Genomic DNA, 18,479 nt, shown 5'->3' with positions numbered 1-18,479 from the left:
ACAAAGGACTTGAGCTGCTTTAAGAGGTTTCTAGAAATATAAAGTAAGTACTGTCAACAAGCATCAAAAGATTATTTAAAGCTAAGGAAACTGCAAGATGCATTGGGTGATGGAAGAAAGGAGGGGCACTGGGAAAAAACCTCCCTGAAACCTGGCTTGCAAGTTCATCAGCAAAAGTATCAACCATTCTTCTATAGAAGAAAAGAAAGAAGAGAAAGGGAACACATCTTTTGACTTCAATAATCCTGCAGAGCTATTACAGAGAGACCTCAACTATTACACTTCTTTAATTTTGGATCTTTATTTGCCAGTTACTTAAATAACCTTTGTGGCTTCCTGTGTGTCAGTGAGAGTGGTTCAGGTCCCAGCTGGACACCCTGTTCCTTGCTCTGTTCATTTGTTCCAGGGCAGCAGCAGCACAGCACTGCACACTGGGCTGCAAAGAGCAAAAGGAGATCCAGCCATGTCTCCATGCCAGGAAAAGGAGGCAGACCAGGCAGGCTCATTCCATCCATCCAACCCAGATGTGGTTGCTCCCAGGTGAAAACACCAGCACACCTCAGTGTGTCTGGTTGTTTGTTGGAAGCCATTTGCTCCTACATATACTGCCTTGTTTTGCTATTATAAGAGAAAACCTCTACCTTTGAACTTGTTCTGGGAGCAAGAATCAACTTGTGAAAATTCAGCTCAAGCAGTACTTCAACACAAAGCAAAGGCCAAAACAGCCAGAAGAATTCAGCTGCACTGACCTGACATGGATCACTGATATAAAAAAGTTCTCATGGTGGATATTTCAGTAGTTATTTTTTCAGAATTAGTAAATAACTCTTATCAAATCCTATTAGTCACTGACATCATTCAAGCATAACACCAAACGAATAACATTTGTCAGAACACAACTTCCACTCTGCTCCTTTTGTAGAACAGCCAAGTCCTGCACAGCACATTGCTCTCCATCTCATCCTGCAGTGTGAAAGTACAGCAGGAATGACACACAAGATCCTGTCACCCTGCCCAGTGCTCTGTAGCTACCCAGATTCCCTCCAGCTACCCATGCAACCTCTAGTCTAAGCTGCATTAAAGACAAGCCCTGAAATTCTACCCTTTTTAAAGCTTTATTGTAAAAAAATATACAAATAATCATAATGTTCTACCGGTTATTACCTTCAAAAGCGATGTCGATGTCCCGGTTTTGGAGAGTTTTGTTACTGCAGACACTGAGGAGCCGTTTTCTGGTTTGGCTTTTTCACTTGTTTGAGCTTTATTTACTCCAGGCACTTTGGGCACTGAGCCAACACTCCTGCTTGCTTTCTTCATTCTGGGCTGTCTGTTTATGATGCATTTACAAACAAATCTACAAGCAGAAAGAAAGAGACTTTAAATATAAAATACAGATGAAAAGCAATATCTTTTTTTATAATGTTCTATTTAAAACCAGAAATCCAGAAAAGCAGCAAAGACCACAAATTAGAGCCAAACAAAATGCATGTGACTGACCAATGGTTTTTGCCTTTTTTTTAAGAGGGATTTTTGCTAAGGACTAAGCACTTCCTACAGCTCCACTCCAAATTATAATCATTTTTTTCTAGTTCTCATTCCACAAATGGCACTGAACCAAGGATATTTTATAAGTGACCCATGTCACTGCGTTCACTCGTTAGCCAGCAAAAGAAAGGCTTATTAGGGAGCAATGTCCTTTATTTCTGACTGTGGGAAGGAAAACACTGTGGGAGTATTCAGGCAGCAGCCTAACTACCAACAACACTGGCTCTGAGAAAAGATTACCACCAGCTTGGGAACTACGGTGCTGAGAGCAAAAACAGCAGTCACAGAGAAAAACTTACTCTACAAAAAATCCAAAGAAGTTGAAAATTTCAGATTCCCTCAAATCAACTATTAAAACTCACAATAATAAACACATGGAATTTTACAAAATTTAATATGAGTTGTGTGATTACAATGATTATCTGCAAGAAGAAAGCAGAAGCAGCTCGTTGGGTTCCACAGTCAGGACACTCCTGCAGCTTGGCCCGACCTGCTGTCTCTGACAGCAGACAACTGCCAGCACTGCCATTCCACCCACAAGCACAGATGAAAGTCCAGAAAACAAAGCTGACTTTATCCAAAGCAGGAGCAGCCACAGCAGACCCAAAAACTGTAGATATTGCATCAAAACCAGCTAATTCCAAGGAAGCACAGACTAACAGGAGAACAGCCACAGAACAGCTGTAACATGAAGCCTTTTCTGGGCTACCAGAAAGACTAGACACACCAGGATCTTCTCCTTGTGAAGAGGGAGAGTTGGCAGCTGTTTTCTGCATCACCCCTGAGTCAGATGCCATGGGATGGAAGAGGACAACATCTCCACCCACTTTCAGTCTTACAGATTCCAGGTGGAAGTAAGTGATCAGGTTTATCTGAGGTCAGTATCTCACAGCTGACTGGAAATATGAAACACGTCTGGTCATTTCCATCTCTTAAAAATGGAAGCATCTCAAAGACACAAAAAGCAGACTGTTGACTGTGTGTATGAACTATTTGACACAAAACAGTGGTCAGAAGTACTAAATAATTTCAGCTAATAAAATTAACACCATTACCTTACATGCACTCCTTCTGAGCACCACCTCAGCTGCACACAAGTATATTTCAATTCTGACTTTTATCAAAGTCAGTAAAACTGCAGGAGTTTTGCCTTCTCAGATCCCTAAGTACTGTTAACAGAAGCAACAGGAAGCTTCATCTTAAGACACTGAAAATATTTGTTTGTAGTTTCCAGATTCCCTTTAGCTCTGAAAGCTGCCATGAACAGACTGTTGCAGTTTCATCATCACAATGTCAAAAATGCACCAGTCCTGCCATACAGCTACAAGTAATGAGAACGCCTTCTCAGAAGATTAAATAACTGAGAGATAATTTGAAATGAGAGACTCCTTACAAAACCAAAGCCCAAACCAGAAAAGCCCCATGAAGGTTATATGTTTGCTATACACACATAATATTAAGTGGTACAACTGCCTATTAGATTTGAGAAGCAGATGGTAACAGTGGTTACCATCTAAGTTGCCACACTTCTATTTCTTGCCTTTTTCATGTTTATGAGTCAAACACTTTATGAGACAACCTTACTTGTGTTTTTGATCTTATTCAACTGAAAACTAAAACTGAAAATACTGAAGAGGATAAAGTTCTTTAGTAAAACTTGCATCTTTATTATTGAATGGTATTTTTGATGTTCTACAGACAGAAACTGCCCATAGCACACTTAAGGAATAACCAAATGAATTTTCAGAGCGCAGTTTGTAGAGAGGCTGACTGAATTAAAATTATCCCAAAGAAAAACTACACAGCAGCAATAAATCCTGTCAGTCAGAACCATCCCTTTTTGACAGCTCAGAGTGAGAAGGGCAGTGCTCCGAGGAGGGTTAGGGCCCTGGCAGTGACTGTGAAACATTTGGGCAAAGCCTGACAGCCTTGCCTGGCTTTATGTAGATAAAGCAGTGGCTCCGGCTGGCATGGAGACACCCAGCCCTGGCTACTTGCAAGGCACATTTTTCATGTCTGCAGAGCACATTCATCAGCCCTGACACACCTTGCAAAGCCAGACACAGCACACATGAGTTTTGCATGCACAGTAAACACAGTTGGATCTGTTTATTGCAGCAAGTAAGACAAAAACATAACCTACTGGATGGACAGCCTCAGAAAGAAGCAGGCTAACATCACCTTTTACAGAACAAATCATTTATATTGGTATCAATATAGCTCTGGGAGTCAGCAGTGACAAAACTCTGTGAACTCAAATGCTTCTCACCTATGAGAAGTGTTCCTGAAAACATGCCGTAGTGTTCACTTCAAGAATAGCAACTGCAAAGCACAACTGATGGAAGCAAGCAAAACTCAACCATGTCAGCCAAGTATAATCCTCATGTTTCATCAGGCATTACTTTAAAATAATAATTTTGACACTCAAGACCACTATTTTTGATTCACTGAAACTCAAAGGTAGAACCACATTACCAAAAACTTCAAAGATATGTAGAGGACAAGTGGCTTAGGGACCACTGTTCCTATTTTAATTCCAGAGAAACTAAGCCTTAGTAGTTACTTTCCTAATGAAAGAAATTTATGTCATTATAGTTTAAAAATTGAGAAAAATATACAAATGGGTCACACAAAATAAGAACAAACATCAATTAGCATTACAGGTTCTAAAAGCAGCCGCTCACTGAGACTCCTAAAGTGAATTTATGGCCTCTCTGTGCCAGTTTCTCCCCTCCTGCCTTCTCAAAGAAAGAAAAAGAAGATGGGGTTTCAGCACTGAAAACAGAAGACATCAATATTGTGTGACTAGAAGTAGAAAAACCCCTGCTTCACCCAATTTCTCAAAAGGCAGGTATGGCACATAAAAACTACTTTTGTGCTTCTGAAGAACACCACCACATTCCTTAGGAAGAAACAGGATTAAGAATCAACAGTAATCTTGTCTCTGCCCAACAAGAAATTTTAACAATAAATTTAAAAATAAGAAACAAAACACTCTCTAACCAAAGGAAGCTTTCTGAAGAGAAACATACAGCACTAACAATTAAATGAAAACTAAAATATTATTTCACTATTGTTTTAAAAAGAAAATACTGCATATAAAACTGCATTTTATATTTTGCCCTAGGGAGAAAGAAGGAATTACTGAAGACTTCCTTTCCCTTTATACACACTTCCTCCTCCCTCCAAAAAAAAAAAAGGAAGAAAAAGCCACTACTAAAGAAAATACTCAACAGGCAAAAGACACTACTGGAAAACTTTTGATTAATGATAGCACAAACAGTATCATTTAATCAAAATGGCAAAAATCCAAAACAACACCAAAATATCAGATAGAAAGACTGCATTCCTAAACTAAACTGTAACTATTCCCTCTAACCTGTATCCTTTCCCAGCCGTCTCTCTTTCCACAGCACACATAGTCCAGGGAACAGGAGAACCTTGCTCAGGAGTGCTCTCCCTGCTCTGTTGGAGGCATGTGAAACCAGTCCTGCGCTTTACACCAGCTGCAAACACAACTGCATAAATAATAATTTAAAACTGTTTTGCCCAATGGCATGGCCCTGCTCCTGACTGTAAACTGATATGATACATCCAGCCAGACAACGTGCAATGCTTTCAGTGTTGCTCTTCAGAACCCTGAGCACTGAAGCAGAGCAGGGAGGGGATGATTCCTTACTGTGATTATTTTTATCTCATCCATTATTTAATATGCTTGTTTATGTTAATATTGCTGTCACAAAAAGTAAAGCTCAGTTACAAGAGTACAGAATATAGTTTCCTATGCCTGGAAGACCATAGAGGGTTAAACAACAAAATTATTTTTTGAGAGGCATTAAGCAGAGCTACCTACTAAAACCCATTAATTATTAAGAAAATTGTAAATAATCTTAGAGTTATCTTTTAAGAGATAAAAAATTAGAAGCAAGTGATCCCTCAAATCTAAGGATACTGAGCACTTTTGAAAATCCAATACCCTAGTTACAGGTGAAATTGCTCACATCTAAGAGCAATAGAGTCAGTACACTTTCACTCTCTATTTGTGCAAATTCTTTGGTTTTGATATATTTGGGCTGACAACTTTGCCCAAATAATTAGGGAATGACGTTTTCGGGTCACTTACACAGTCCCAAAAGGCAGAAAAGCAAAGAGATTATAAAATACAGCCTGATCAACTCCCTGTAAAGCACAGATCCAGAACTTTCCCAAGTCTCTGCAGACAACACAGCACAAACACCAAAAATCTTCATATCTGGAATATGAAATAAGCTATATAGAGACACAGCTCTCTGCATTTGGAACTTTCAGCCTCTAAGCTGCACAAGCACTCTACAACAATGTCTCTTGCTCAATAATTCCAAAAACATGATATATAAACCACTGGCTTCCAGCAGCCCAGAGGAAATAGTGCATTTCTTTTATTGCTTAAGATCAAGACATCAGTTTAGTGACTTGAAAGTTTGCTGATCCTAGCAGGTAATTTAAGACACCAAGGATGACAGGAGAGTCCATGGAATCACAAAGACCCTGATGAGACTAACTGGACAATAAAAACAGCAAACAAAATTAAATATAGGTAAACACAAACACATCTATCTCTTGGGGGAAAGCAACTGCAGCTTCAAATATAAATGTGCTCTCAATACAGCTCAGCAAGACTACACCACTCTGATTCACAGCTTCATTAAACTATGAGTAGAGTGTTTGGAATAGGAAAGAAAAAAAGCAAAGCAATTCCAGAAGTTAGTAAAGAAAGGAATAGAGAATGATCCATAAACACAAATATTACACTCAACAAATCAAACTTTTGCCTATCTACCCACACTTTAATTGCTATGTGCAGTTCTCTCAACCTCAAAAAAAAAAAAAAAGGCTTTCTTATAGATCTTAAAGGGGCAAAAATAAGATCAAAGATACATAATAGCTCCCATGAGACATCTCAAAGGGAACATGGCAAAAGGCTATCAAATCTGGAATGGCATCGAGAAGGCAGACTGGGAGTTGCTGTTAATCATTTTTTCCAGTACTAAAACTAAAGACCAGCAACTTAATTCAGAGCCAGGTTCTAAATAAAAAAAGCGAGCTGTATTTTTAATGCATATTGTGTGAGGGGATGGGGAGACTGGCCATGCACAAGGTACAGAAATTTCGTAATGGCTGTCAAATATCTGAGCATAAAGGGCTCAGAAACCCCTCTGAGAAAATCTAATTTCAAGGTGAGAAGGCAGTCAGGGCAGGAAGGAAGACTTTGGGTTTTTTCCTAAGGCATCTGCCCACAGCTGCAGGTGGGATGGAGCTCCAGGTGGGCTGGATCCCTGTGCCAGTGTGGCAGCATCTGCTACGTTCTTGTGCTGCGAGGAAAAGACACAACTGTGCATTGTAGTGCAATGCAGATGGAGCAACATCTCCTGAACAACGGCTGCAGGGAGTCATTCAGAGAGGAAACACCTTCCTATTGCTTTCTGTCTTAAACATTCTGAAGAGCCGTTACAGTTTTCCATTACAAGTTGTGGAATTGCAAAAATAGGAATTCTGCATTTAAGTTATGCTATCCACCCACTGTTTTCAAGCAGCATTTGCTATTTCTACTTCTCTTTCAAACAGAAGGAAGGAAAGACCAGAGCTTTGGGAAAGAATTGGCTGTTACACACCTCAATTTCTCTACTCCTTCTTTGGAGAAAATTTCAGAGCTGTAGCTGCTGCGAGCGATGTGTAACCGTTGCAATACTTAACATTCCAGACAAGTGACAGGAACATTTACAGAACTCCTGAACTCACAAACTGTGCTCTAAAAGCCTTTTCATAACAAAATTAAATTATGTAGCCTTGTTTTCAAGCTCTTATTTCAAACAACTGCTACTTCAAATCACTGCCAAGGAAAGAAAAAAACAACTGTTCATCAACTAGCATGGGGAAACTGTTCCACAGGGAAGGGACCACTGTCCATAACTTGGTCTCAACATGAGTTTCTACACTGACTGCAGCTTCAGAAGACTTTTTTAAATTATAGCTTTGAAAAACAGAATAACAGACCAGGTAAATCCATACCTTATTGGTATCCATTGTTGAGCTGATTAAAAAACATTGTATGTCTTCTCAGTGCCCATAGCATGCCCATTAACTACAGCTGCTCACAGTCCAGATCAAAACACCATCCACATTACTATTAAGTAGGGTTTGGTTATTTGATGTTGAAAAGACAGGTAGTTTGCTTACATTGTCATTTTTTACTCCTTTTGTGGGAAATTTCACAGTTGTATCCAAATTTTAAGCTACACACTAAGAGGTGAGGCAGCATATACCCATTTCCTGGGTAGCAATTACACTTCTATGTCAGACTTTACATGCTTGAACAAACAGCAGACAACCTTCCTTGTAAAACCCTTGGGTTAATATTCCAAATGACAGAGACAACACCTACAGTGACAATTGTCTTCCAGGATAATAAGAAAATCAACACACTCATTTCCCCAGCCAAAGGACTGGACAGCTTTAAGTATAAACCCCACTAATCTAAAAAGTGATACTTGATCAGTTAACTCCATTAACCGGAAGTGCTCTTACCTGTTATTCCAAGCAAGTGTTATTCCAAAAATCAACAACCTTCCGGTTACAAAGGTGTATTCAGTGTCCTATAACCTTAAGCATATACTGTATTCCTCAAACAACAATCAAAGTCCACTGGTGGAATGCTTACACTGTTAATTGCTGTGATTCCTACAGGTATGAGTCCTACTGACAAACACACATAGAAATTCTCCTGGCACTGCCTGGCAGTACTTTCAAAACCAGCCATGCCAATTTCAAAACCAGGAGAGTTGGTAGAATAGCACAACAAAAGGTATACAACCAACACAACAGCTTCCTTCCCTTTCAAAGTGACTTGCTCAGCATACATTTCACTGCAGTGCTCTCTCTCCCACACAGCTGTTCCCAAAAGTGCTGCCTACAGCAGGAGACCAGGGGTGACCTCCTCCCTTTGGTCCATTGTAAATGTTGTCAGCTGAACTCAGATATCAACAACTGCAGCAAAGGCTTCTGCTGCATCAAGTTCCCAGGGAGGAGTAAGGCAGGTAGCAGCCAGGTGCCCATCACAGGAAGGGGGACAGAGAAAGGACACGGAATGGGCCATTTCAGGAGGCAGACCAGTGGCTCCCAGCACACGTGTGTTACAGGTAAAACCTGTAAGAGAAGTGATTAACTCTGACTAGGTCTCATGCTCATCCAAAACACTCCACCAGATCTTCAGTTCATGCAAAATCAAAACACTCCAAGTCCTGATACCAGGATGGTTATGATGATAGATCTGCTCTTACCAGCAGTTGATTAAGTCTCAGCTTGAGGACTATCTATTGCCTGGCTGTGTGGAACTGGGAGGTGACAGGGTGCTCGCTATGTCCACCTCACCACCAACCTGGTCTGACAACATTCTTGAAGGCATTGCAACCAGAAAATCCCAGAGAACAGAAGAAGCAATAAAGAGATGCATCACCTGAGGACTTTCCCAGGCCCCAGGTGCTTACAGCTCTGGGATTCCCAAGCCCAGAAGGACCATCCTGGTCTCAGATGCACCAAGAGAATGGCCTGAATGGGAATGGCTCATGCACAAGTCAATCTTGCTAAGGTTGGGGGAGGGAAGTGCCTGCTGGGGATTGCTTAAGCTAGTCATGAAAATAATTTAATTGTACCCTGCCACCTAAAGAGGCAGTTCCACCCCTTCCTCAGTCCTCTCCCTTCTCTCCATTCTAGAGATCATAGCTCATTTTTGATGAGTTGGTCCTTCAGACAGATCAGGACTGATCTGACTCACCTTGTAATTGCTAGATACTATGCAAAGGAAGCACCGGGACTGGGAACTGGGAACAAGAAGGAAGTCTCATCCTTTCAGAGATGGTGTAGCTCCAGATTTGTTTTAATTCAGTTTCAGGCTATTGGCTGCTCAGCAACAGCCCTGCTTTAAATGAACCTCTTACTGCCACCCACCAAACCACCAACACTTTCCAAGCCACACTCTTCCAGGACACAGATGAACCATGTTATTTTTACACTATCACCACATGACAAAAGAGGGCACAGAGGGGTCTGAAGCTTGGGTATCTATGGATTTCAATTCTGTGCAGTGGCCCACATCTTTCCTCACCTCCAAGACCTGTCAACAACACACTCATTGCAGTTTAAAGTCCTTCAGGCTTGGCAGACAGAGCCACATGCAAATCCTTCCTAAATACTCTGCTATCACTAAGGGAGGAGCAGTTACTGGCCCCAGAGTGGAAGCTCAAGGACATGAATTTGAGTCATATGGAAGAAAAGTCCTTGTGACAGGATGGAGAAGTTCCCATCTACTGACAATTTCTTATTTCCCCAGAGAAAAAGGGTAAGACTATTTCTCTTCCAAGTTTTATTCCAAGCCTTCCAGAAAAGGGTGAATCACCAGCCAGTTTATGGAGTCGCTGTTCCCTGTGACAGTTTGGTTGTTGGAGCAATGCAGGATCCTACATGGGACAAAGCCTGGGAAAGCACTAAAAGCCCAGCACAGCATCCCTAGCTGATGTAGCTGCTGATGTGCCAATATCCTCATGGAATGCCAAGTGCACTATCCACTGTGAAACACTTTTAAGGTATTTCTTTGAAAAGCTTCTGTATCTCCAGGTTTCCTGGCAAGCCTTTGATATGTGATTGAAAACTTTTTCCTCCAGAAAAATGCAGTCTTTCTATTAAAAAAGTCTTCTATACTGAAGTTTTTTCCTTTTCCTTCAAATATCCTTTATATTAAAACACTAATGTCCATAACTGACAGACTTAATTTTCTTCTGTTAGATAGACACTACTGATTTTTTACAGGTGTGTATATCAGAAAGATTTTCATTAAGCTGTCAAGTTCTTATAACAAATATTTGTATGATTTCATGTTTTTAACACAGCAAATGTAGTTCTGAATATGTAATGAAGTAGACTGAAATTTCATCTGCACTCTTTAAAGTGTCTTTACTGTTTTTCCTGAGTTTTCACAAACAGAATTTACAATTTTTACAGTAATATCTATCCAGCAAACTATCAAAACCTTTGGAGAACAGCATGATGGGACCTTCAAACTTTTTCAAATTCACAGGCATGCCCATACTACAGGTTGAGGAAAACCTCTCCCTTAGTTTTGTATAAAACTAGAAAAAACAGCAACAGTAATGGGGGAAAAGTTTATGTCACAAAGTTTTCATTTTAACATGTTAATTCTTGATGACCTCAGTGTAGTTAAATCCAATATTGCTACATTCAGTGATGCATCTCCTATTTACAAATCCTAAGTCAAGAATAATTTGATGACAACTACCAGGAACTGTATGTATTTAAGAAGTTCATAATTTCCAAGAGACAATTATCGTCCATCTCATATAAGCAGTGCAGATACAAAGTAGCTTTGCGCGATTCTGTCACTGAAAGGAAAGAAGCAGCCTTTTTGTCACAGAAAGAAATAAAAACAAAAGTAGAACCTCAAGTGTACACAGTTACTCAGCTTTGTGGAAGAAATCACGTCTATAAAAGCAGCTTTCGTTTTCCTTTCTCTTCCAGGAAAGCCTATATTCCTTCAGAGACTTGAAGGAAATATTTACCATTACCCATTTAAAGTGCTGGTCGCTTGTTAGGGATGAGCAAATTGAAACAGGCAAGACCATTGTCTGAAAAGACATTGCACAGCAGATGCTACTTTAAATGCACACCCATTATCAACCCTCAGTGTCATTTGCTTTGCTAAATAAAAGAAAATTTTAGCTCAGTATAACCTGGTAACTCAGCAAAAAGAAAAAAAAAAATCCTATGGCTAAACAGAGAAAGTCAAACTAGCAGATCATTTTTATAAACTTGCCCATGTCACTTAAGACCTGTCCATACAAAGCCAGCCAACATTCATTCTAGCAGTGAAATACGTCAAAGGAGCCTCTCCAGCACCAACCCTCACACAACAAGGAAATTCTGCAGCCAAAGCTTCAAGAAGGCTCCATCTGCCAAAACCACTGTGTGCTTTTAATTAAGAACATCCACAGAAATGTATTAAGAAGAACACAGAAAGTTTCAGAGAGTGGTAAGAACACCAGCCTCTTGGTCATGCTTTCCACTCACCTCCCCAAACACAGATCCCACAGAAAGTTATTAATCACTGCATGTACCTGTGCAGAACATGTATCCCACACTGGCCAAATGACCAGAGTCAAGGAAATGCTTTTAGCATCCAAAAAATACAAATACTTTCAGACTGATGTCATCAAATACATCACTCAAGTACTTCAACTCTACCTTAACTCTTTTTTACTCTTGTTTAAATACTACATGTTAGGTGTTCAGTTTATTTTCCTGAGTAAAACTACATATCTAACAATTAGTTGCAGCCAGTCATTATCTTGGCTCCATTCTGGCACACAGTGATGGAAAATAAAATTTATGCAAGATTTATCTTTCAAAAATGACAAACCAAGTTTGAAATAAGTAAAAACTTCTTATTTACTCTTCTGAAATTTTGCTTTAATGCCTTTATAACCATTTAATATGCAACAAGTGATTAGTTCTAAATTATTTTTATTTTAAAATTAAACCACGTGGATTGAAACCCTTCATAAAGTCTCCTTTCACCTAACTTCAGAATTTATTTTTGTATTTTTCTTCCCTGCAATTCAGAAAGCTACTAGTTCTGTCACTGATTTGCAACACAGTGTCAATTCTTTGCAAAAATGAAGTACCCCAACACATTCAGTTACAAAGATGAAGATCAAAAGTTGTACTGTCTTGTAGGTGTAGGACAGCAAAGGTCTTTCCCAAAGAAATTCATGCATGTATGTGTGAAAACTCTACTAATGAATTATTTATGTTTAAATACAGTGTCCTGTCATTACTTCCAGGCTGAATAATTGCTAAGTGCTCCAAATGGTGGCTCCTCTGATCATTTCAGTTGGAATAAGCTCAAAAGAAACGAGCAATAGGTTCCTTGTAACTAGTAAGGCTACCATTATGTACATAAATCAGCTTCCAACACTTGCTCTTTTTCCCTTTTTCAGTATAAAGACCAAAAATAAGACTAAATGGGGTAATTTTTTAAGCCAGGAAGTTCAAACCTAACATTTCTTATGCTGTTTTTCCCAATGAGCAATAGTGATTCAGTCCCATTAATAGCATTACACACTGCTAGGACTGGATCCTTGTTGGCAAGACAGGCTGCAACATCACAAGGTCAAAAACAGAGCTTCTGAATTACGTTAGTGAAAAATCTCTTGTGGAGTTTCCATAACCTCCACCTACTGAGAATCTATTTTTCTTTCATACTAACAGTAAAGCAAAAATGGCACAAATTTGACTTCAAAATGTTACTTTTAAGTATGTCTATTAATACATAAAATACTGACTGTACATTAGATTTATTTTGTAATTAAATATTTGCATAAAAATTTTTGCATAAAAATATCCATCCCAACATGTGCTTAGACAGAAACTTCTAAAACTCGACAAGTTTTAGACCTGACATTTGCCACCTTTAAATAATGTCCAGGTATGGCTCAGGAAAATGCCAGCTGGCCCAAAGAAGCCACACCAATGCCCAAAGCTGACAATGATGGGGCCAAGCATGTGCCAGATCTCAGCCTAACACCCAAGCTCTCTTTGATTTGCTACTATGGACACACTCTCCATTGAGGGAAACCTTAGCTCCAGCCTGATGCAGAAGACACCTTTGGCAGATGCCTGGAAGGCCACAGAGATCACACCAGCCTAGAGCAGAGAGGGAAAGGAAAAATACCCCAGAGATGCAAATCACAATAGAAGGTAACAGTTCACGACACCTGGAAATCCCTGCACAGAGATTTTCCCACTGTGATGTTCCATCACCATCAGACTTTAATATAATAGACCCTCATACAATCAAAAAGAGAAGACAGATCTTTACCAATGATCACACTAAAACATGTCAAAAATTAGCTTGAACAGATAAACTAACTGTGAAAATGTGGGCTGCATTATCTAACTAGATGGCCCTTTATTTGACAGAAATAGAAAAATACATTTAAAATATTTGAGGTGTTTTATTCCCAATTACGTATCGTATTCAAAAAAGAAAGAAAAAGACACATATTATCTTCAGCCATACAAAAACATCTGAGAAATCAAGGGGTGTTTTCCTTACTTCACCTAGTTTACCAGCCTGGAATCTGGTCTTTCCATTAGCTGAAAGTGAAGTGGCAGCGTTACGAGAAACATGAGACTACACCCGTCTCAGTTTCCCAGTTTTAATCTCAGACTATTTACAAAGACCTTCTCTTTTCATTTTTGTTAGCAACTACCTAACAACACTCAACTAGACTGGCGACAGAGAAGAAACTGCTTCTCTTCTTCTGAGCTACTGCAGCACTATATCGTGATCCACAGTGTTAAAAGCAGCCACTGGCTTTAATTTGCCTATCTTTCAGCAGCCAAAGTCCACACTATTAATGAAGCAGGAAGCAGCTCCAGAAGGTTTATGTTTGCTTTCGGGGTGAGCAGAGCTTGCACAGCCTATGCCTTTCAACAGAACCCATGGCTCCTTAGAGCATTTTTCACCCAGCAGAACCACTTACGTGATACATTTTATGCTACAAGAGAACTGTGTTTTCCAGATCCCAGCACAGACAGACACTTCATGCAATCACAGACAGTGAGATGCTGTTTCGGAGAGAAGGCTGCATATTGCTGAGCATCAGCACAGCACTGCATTGTTTTTCTCTCTAAAGACACAGTGTACAGAACCTCTCAGAACAGGATGGTGACTGGTTTTGTCCCAGCTATAGCAACCTGCCTTCCTACATCCCTGGTAATACGAGGTCACGACAGACCTGGAAGCTAAAATAGTGTGAGGCACAGGATGGCAGACAGCAGGCACAAAACTGGAACTTAAGATGCTCTTTCTGGTCTAAAAAGGCAGAAAAATCGCGCTCCAGAGAAGCATGAGCCCAGAATCCAGACAAAGGTGCCCCCAAACGCACCAAAAGCCAGCTAGAAAGCGCTGAACGCGAGCACTCCGCATTTCTTCTCAGGGAGCTCCACACGCACCCACCATCCCTCTCACAGCCAGCAGCCAGCAGCGTGAAGCGAATGATTCCACCGCGGGATGCAAATGCGGGCCAACCTGCGCCTCCCCGCCAGCCGGGACCGCGGCCGCTCCGTTCCCTCAGCGCCGGCCCCGCGGGGTCAGCGCCAGATGGGTGCCAGGGAGGACGCGGCAGGGCGGGCGGAGGGTGCCGCGAGCGGCCCCTGAGGCGCAGGGGTACCGGAGGCGGGCGTGGGGCTCTGTCACCGCCGCGGGGTGACAGCGCGGCCCCTCGGGGGTCGGCGGTGAGGAGGGGCCAAGCCCGGGGCGTCCCGCAGCCGTGAGGCGCTGCGGCCGGGGCGCGGGACACAGGCCCTGCCGGAGCCTGCGCGGCCGCGGGGACCCCCCGGCGGGCGGGCGGGGGTCGGGGCCGGGCTGTGCCCACCGGCGCTCGGCGCTTACCGGGGCAGCCGCCGCCTCCTTCCCGCTGCTTCGCAGCCCCGGGTCCGGGGGCGCCGCGCGGGCCGGGCCGGCGGGAGGGGGGGCGCGGAGGGGCGCGCGCACGGCAGGGACCCCTCCGCCCGCCTCCACCCCGCCCCCTGGCGGCTCCGCGCACGCGCCCCCCGCGGGCCCGCCCCGCGCCCGTGAGGGGAAAGGGCGGGGCGCGGGCACGGGCGGCGCGTGCGCGGGGCGGCCCCGCCCTTCCCTCCCTCAGGGCGGGGCTGCTCCTCACCTGAACCTCGGAACCGCGGGGTACCGGCATCAGGTAGGGAGGGAAACACTCTGAGGTGCCGAGCCCAACCAGTGACCCAGCTCCACCGGGTCGTCTAGAATGTGGCCATGAACTGAGCGCCACGTTCAGTCTTTCCTTAAACATGTCCCGGCACGGTGACTCCGTCACCTCCCAGAGCACCCCGTTACGATGTCTGATAAACCTTTTTGTGGGGAAATTACTCTTCGTATCCAACCTGCACCTCCCCTGGCGCAGCTTGAGGCCGTTTCATCCTGTCCCTTGTTCCCGGGAGCAGACCCCGACCCCTCACGGCCGCAGCCTCCTGCCAGGGAGTTGTGGAGGGACACAAGGTCCCCCCCGAGCCTCCTTTTCTCCAGGCCGAACCCCCCCAGCCCCCTCAGTTGTTCCTCATCGCACTTGTTCTCCACACCCTTCCCCAGCTTCGTTGCCCGTCTGAGGGCGGGAGGGCGACAACGGCCCCGGCCCAGGGCCCGCATCTGGGACTGGTAAAAAAATCAATTATTTTGTGGGGGTTTTGGAGGCGGGGGAATAAGCATGAATATTTTAAGCTCGGGCACACAGTGCTGGAAACCTAAGAAGGGGGGAGGAAGGCTGTGGGTCTTCTAAACCTGTGCCTTACTGTCCAGATCTAGAATTGTAGCTTTTCATTCGAGTGAGAAGTAGATGCTTAAATGTGTGTAGAGGCTTAAATGGGCCAGAGTTTTCTTTACTGTGTTCAGCACAAGCTCAAAATATAGCCCATACCAGCCACCTTGAAGAAAATCAACTCTACCCCAGCCAAAACCAGCACATTGTGGTAGGAAATAGCTTTGCCTTCTTAGGTTACAAGAGCTCATGTGCACGCACACAAGCTTTCAGAGTCTGAGCTCCCTTCAAACGCACTAAACTAAGCTCAGCTTTGTAGCCCATCACTGTACAGGATGTTTGACTTGTCATGAATAACCAGCAACTGAAGTTAATAACCCTAAATTGCAGCGTGGGTGCTTTGGTGGGAGGTATAGCAGAGTTTGTATTTACAGGCACTGTCTGGGAAGTGCTATGAACACAGTAATGAAGAAAATGTGCTGATTTGACACATCCCTGAAAAATTTTTCCTCTATTTAGGTTAAAGCTTCTCTCCCAACAGCAACTCAGCTGTTTTAACAAAAGAAACATTTCAGTGTAAGATTGAGTTGCATGTTCTCCCTTGAGGTACATTCCTTCCTAGAATTCATATGAACAGAATTCACAGGAATACAGAATTTGTAGGCTGCAGACTGGTAGGGCAAGTATGATTTACAGTTCCCTAGTTATCTTTGGTAAGGTTAAATTTTTAACATTATAAATCAAAGTAAATGATATCTCTGTGACATCAGAATTCCCTTTAAAACTGGCAGGATGTATGCTGCCAGATACTGCAACATAGTTTTGATTTACATGGTGGGAAAACTTTTCTGTGTCTTACAAAGTCAATTTCATTGAGATGTCCTTCCCTGTTCATTTCTCTGTCACTCTCCTTGCTCCTACCTGGTGGGATTCCCCTGGCAGGCAGCTGCACAGACATGGTGTACTCGTTTGACAATGAAATGCTCCTTTATGCTTAAGTAATAATCCTGATGTTTATTTTCCTACAGGATGACCAGTGTCATTCTGTCAGATTTTCTGCTTCATGACACCTTCAGCAAAATGTTGTCCTGTGTTTCTACCTTTGGATTGATTTTAAAGTTATCAGCTAAAAAGATGGCATTTCAGTGGCACTACTTATGTATTAAGGATGTGAAAAGTGACTGCATTTGTTTTGTACAACGTATTTCTCACAGTAGCCCACAAAGGGCTCAGCTTTCTGTTTTGCAGCAGGAACCAGTCGCTCAGCTCAGTGAATTAATGAACAAGCTGCTAGCTGACAGTGCATATGCCTTGGATCTTGGTTCTGGAACTGAAAAGGTCACTGAAAAAAAATGCGTTAAATTGCAGTATTGTGTGCTGAAATGTGTGCAGAGTGGTTCAGCTGTCTGCTAGGAAAGCTTTCTCATTGTGGTTATGCTCTGGGTTTGACTGCCCCAGAGGATTACAGAATCTCCATAACTGGAGGCTTCTGACAAAGAGCAGACAAATGTCTCTCCGGAGTCAGGCAGGAACGGCTGATCCTGCCTCACACTGACAGCTGTATCCCACAGGCCTCAGGGGAGCTGCTGCCCCAGGGCAGCCTGTCCAAGCCTCAGGGCTGTCTGGAAATTGAAAGACACCTGCTCAGGTGAAGCAATTTGCACGGAACATCCCGTTGTTGTTATTATATTCATGTTCTTTCTCATCCTGCTCCAGCCTTAGGTTTCATTTGCTCCCTCTCATTCCAGGTGCCGTGGGTGTGTGTCGGCTGCTTTGCTCAGGCCTGTGTGCCAGGCTCGCCTCGAGCTCGGAGCAGCTTTGCTCACCTGGGGCCTTCAGTTGGGGAAAAGCACCCAGGAGGAGAGGCTGGGATGCTCCAGGCTGGCAGTCAGCAGAGATCTGGACACGGTAAGAGTTGGTTGTGGGTGCAGAGTGCCTGGTGCAGGACACAATCCCTTTCAGGCTCATCCAGGGGCTGCTGTTCCATGTGGTTGCACTTTAAGGGCTCACTTTCTGGTGGAGGGAGAACCATTTGGCAGAAGAATTCCACATCAATACTATTGGAAAACAATTTTATATTATACAGCCACACCACTGGTCAGGAGTACTAGTACTAGTCATCGAGTTTCCCCTCCTTTGCGCAGTTCACGCCTAAGCATGACACTCAGTGTAGTTTTAAACACTCCACTCAGTTAGTTACATTTTATCTACTTCCAACCTTGCAATAGAGCCCTGTAACCCTTGTGATCCACACTTAATGAAATGGGCTAGAGAGCTTTCAAGCAGGTATCTTTTTATTGTAGAAAGTTTTATATATTATATTAAATTTGGACTGTATTCAAACATAAATGTACTTTAATTACATTAATAATTTAAACAATATTTAAATAAAGCACCAAGTTAACTTGATTTAAATAACTGGTTCAGTTTCCACACTGATTCCTACAAAATCCCACTAATTTCATGCAGTGTTTGAAGGACTGGAGGCCAGAGCTGATTTCATAGTAAATACTAACTACAGTTCAAGTGTTCTGCACACAAATGAAAAGTTGA

The 18,479-nt window shown here is 42.6% G+C and overlaps 1 protein-coding gene and 1 long non-coding RNA gene across 12 annotated transcripts in view; one reads left to right on the top strand and one right to left on the bottom strand.

Annotated features, from left to right (window-relative positions):
* Positions 1-15,181, bottom strand: part of SPECC1L (sperm antigen with calponin homology and coiled-coil domains 1 like) — a 67,499-nt gene extending 52,318 nt beyond the window's left edge. For 3 of the 9 annotated variants that reach the window (XM_086855706.1, XM_086855703.1, XM_086855708.1), the window contains exons 1-2: positions 15,050-15,181; positions 1,165-1,354 (exon numbers count right to left, since the gene is read on the bottom strand). In XM_086855706.1, coding sequence (XP_086711832.1) covers positions 1,165-1,317 — 153 coding nt within the window. In that variant the 5' untranslated portion in view covers positions 1,318-1,354; positions 15,050-15,181. Of the gene's footprint in view, positions 1-1,164; positions 1,355-1,497; positions 1,712-4,924; positions 5,191-14,543; positions 14,968-15,049 lie in introns of those variants that run through there. The other 6 variants (XM_086855707.1, XM_086855704.1, XM_086855709.1 and 3 more) reach the window with 5 other exon arrangements.
* Positions 15,182-15,227: 46 nt separating this feature from the next.
* The window catches only part of LOC111936629 (uncharacterized), a 63,331-nt gene continuing 60,079 nt past the window's right edge, over positions 15,228-18,479 (top strand). For all 3 annotated transcript variants that reach the window (XR_002868288.2, XR_015277710.1, XR_015277709.1), the window contains exons 1-2: positions 15,228-15,353; positions 17,675-17,834. This is a non-coding gene — a long non-coding RNA (uncharacterized LOC111936629). The remainder of the gene's footprint in view (positions 15,354-17,674; positions 17,835-18,479) is intronic.

The sequence above is a fragment of the Cyanistes caeruleus genome, chromosome 18 (genome assembly GCF_971803275.1).
Source record: "Cyanistes caeruleus chromosome 18, bCyaCae1.hap1.1, whole genome shotgun sequence".
NCBI lineage: Eukaryota > Metazoa > Chordata > Aves > Passeriformes > Paridae > Cyanistes > Cyanistes caeruleus.
Note: the sequence above shows the minus strand (reverse complement) of the source record. Positions and strands in the feature narration are given on the sequence as shown.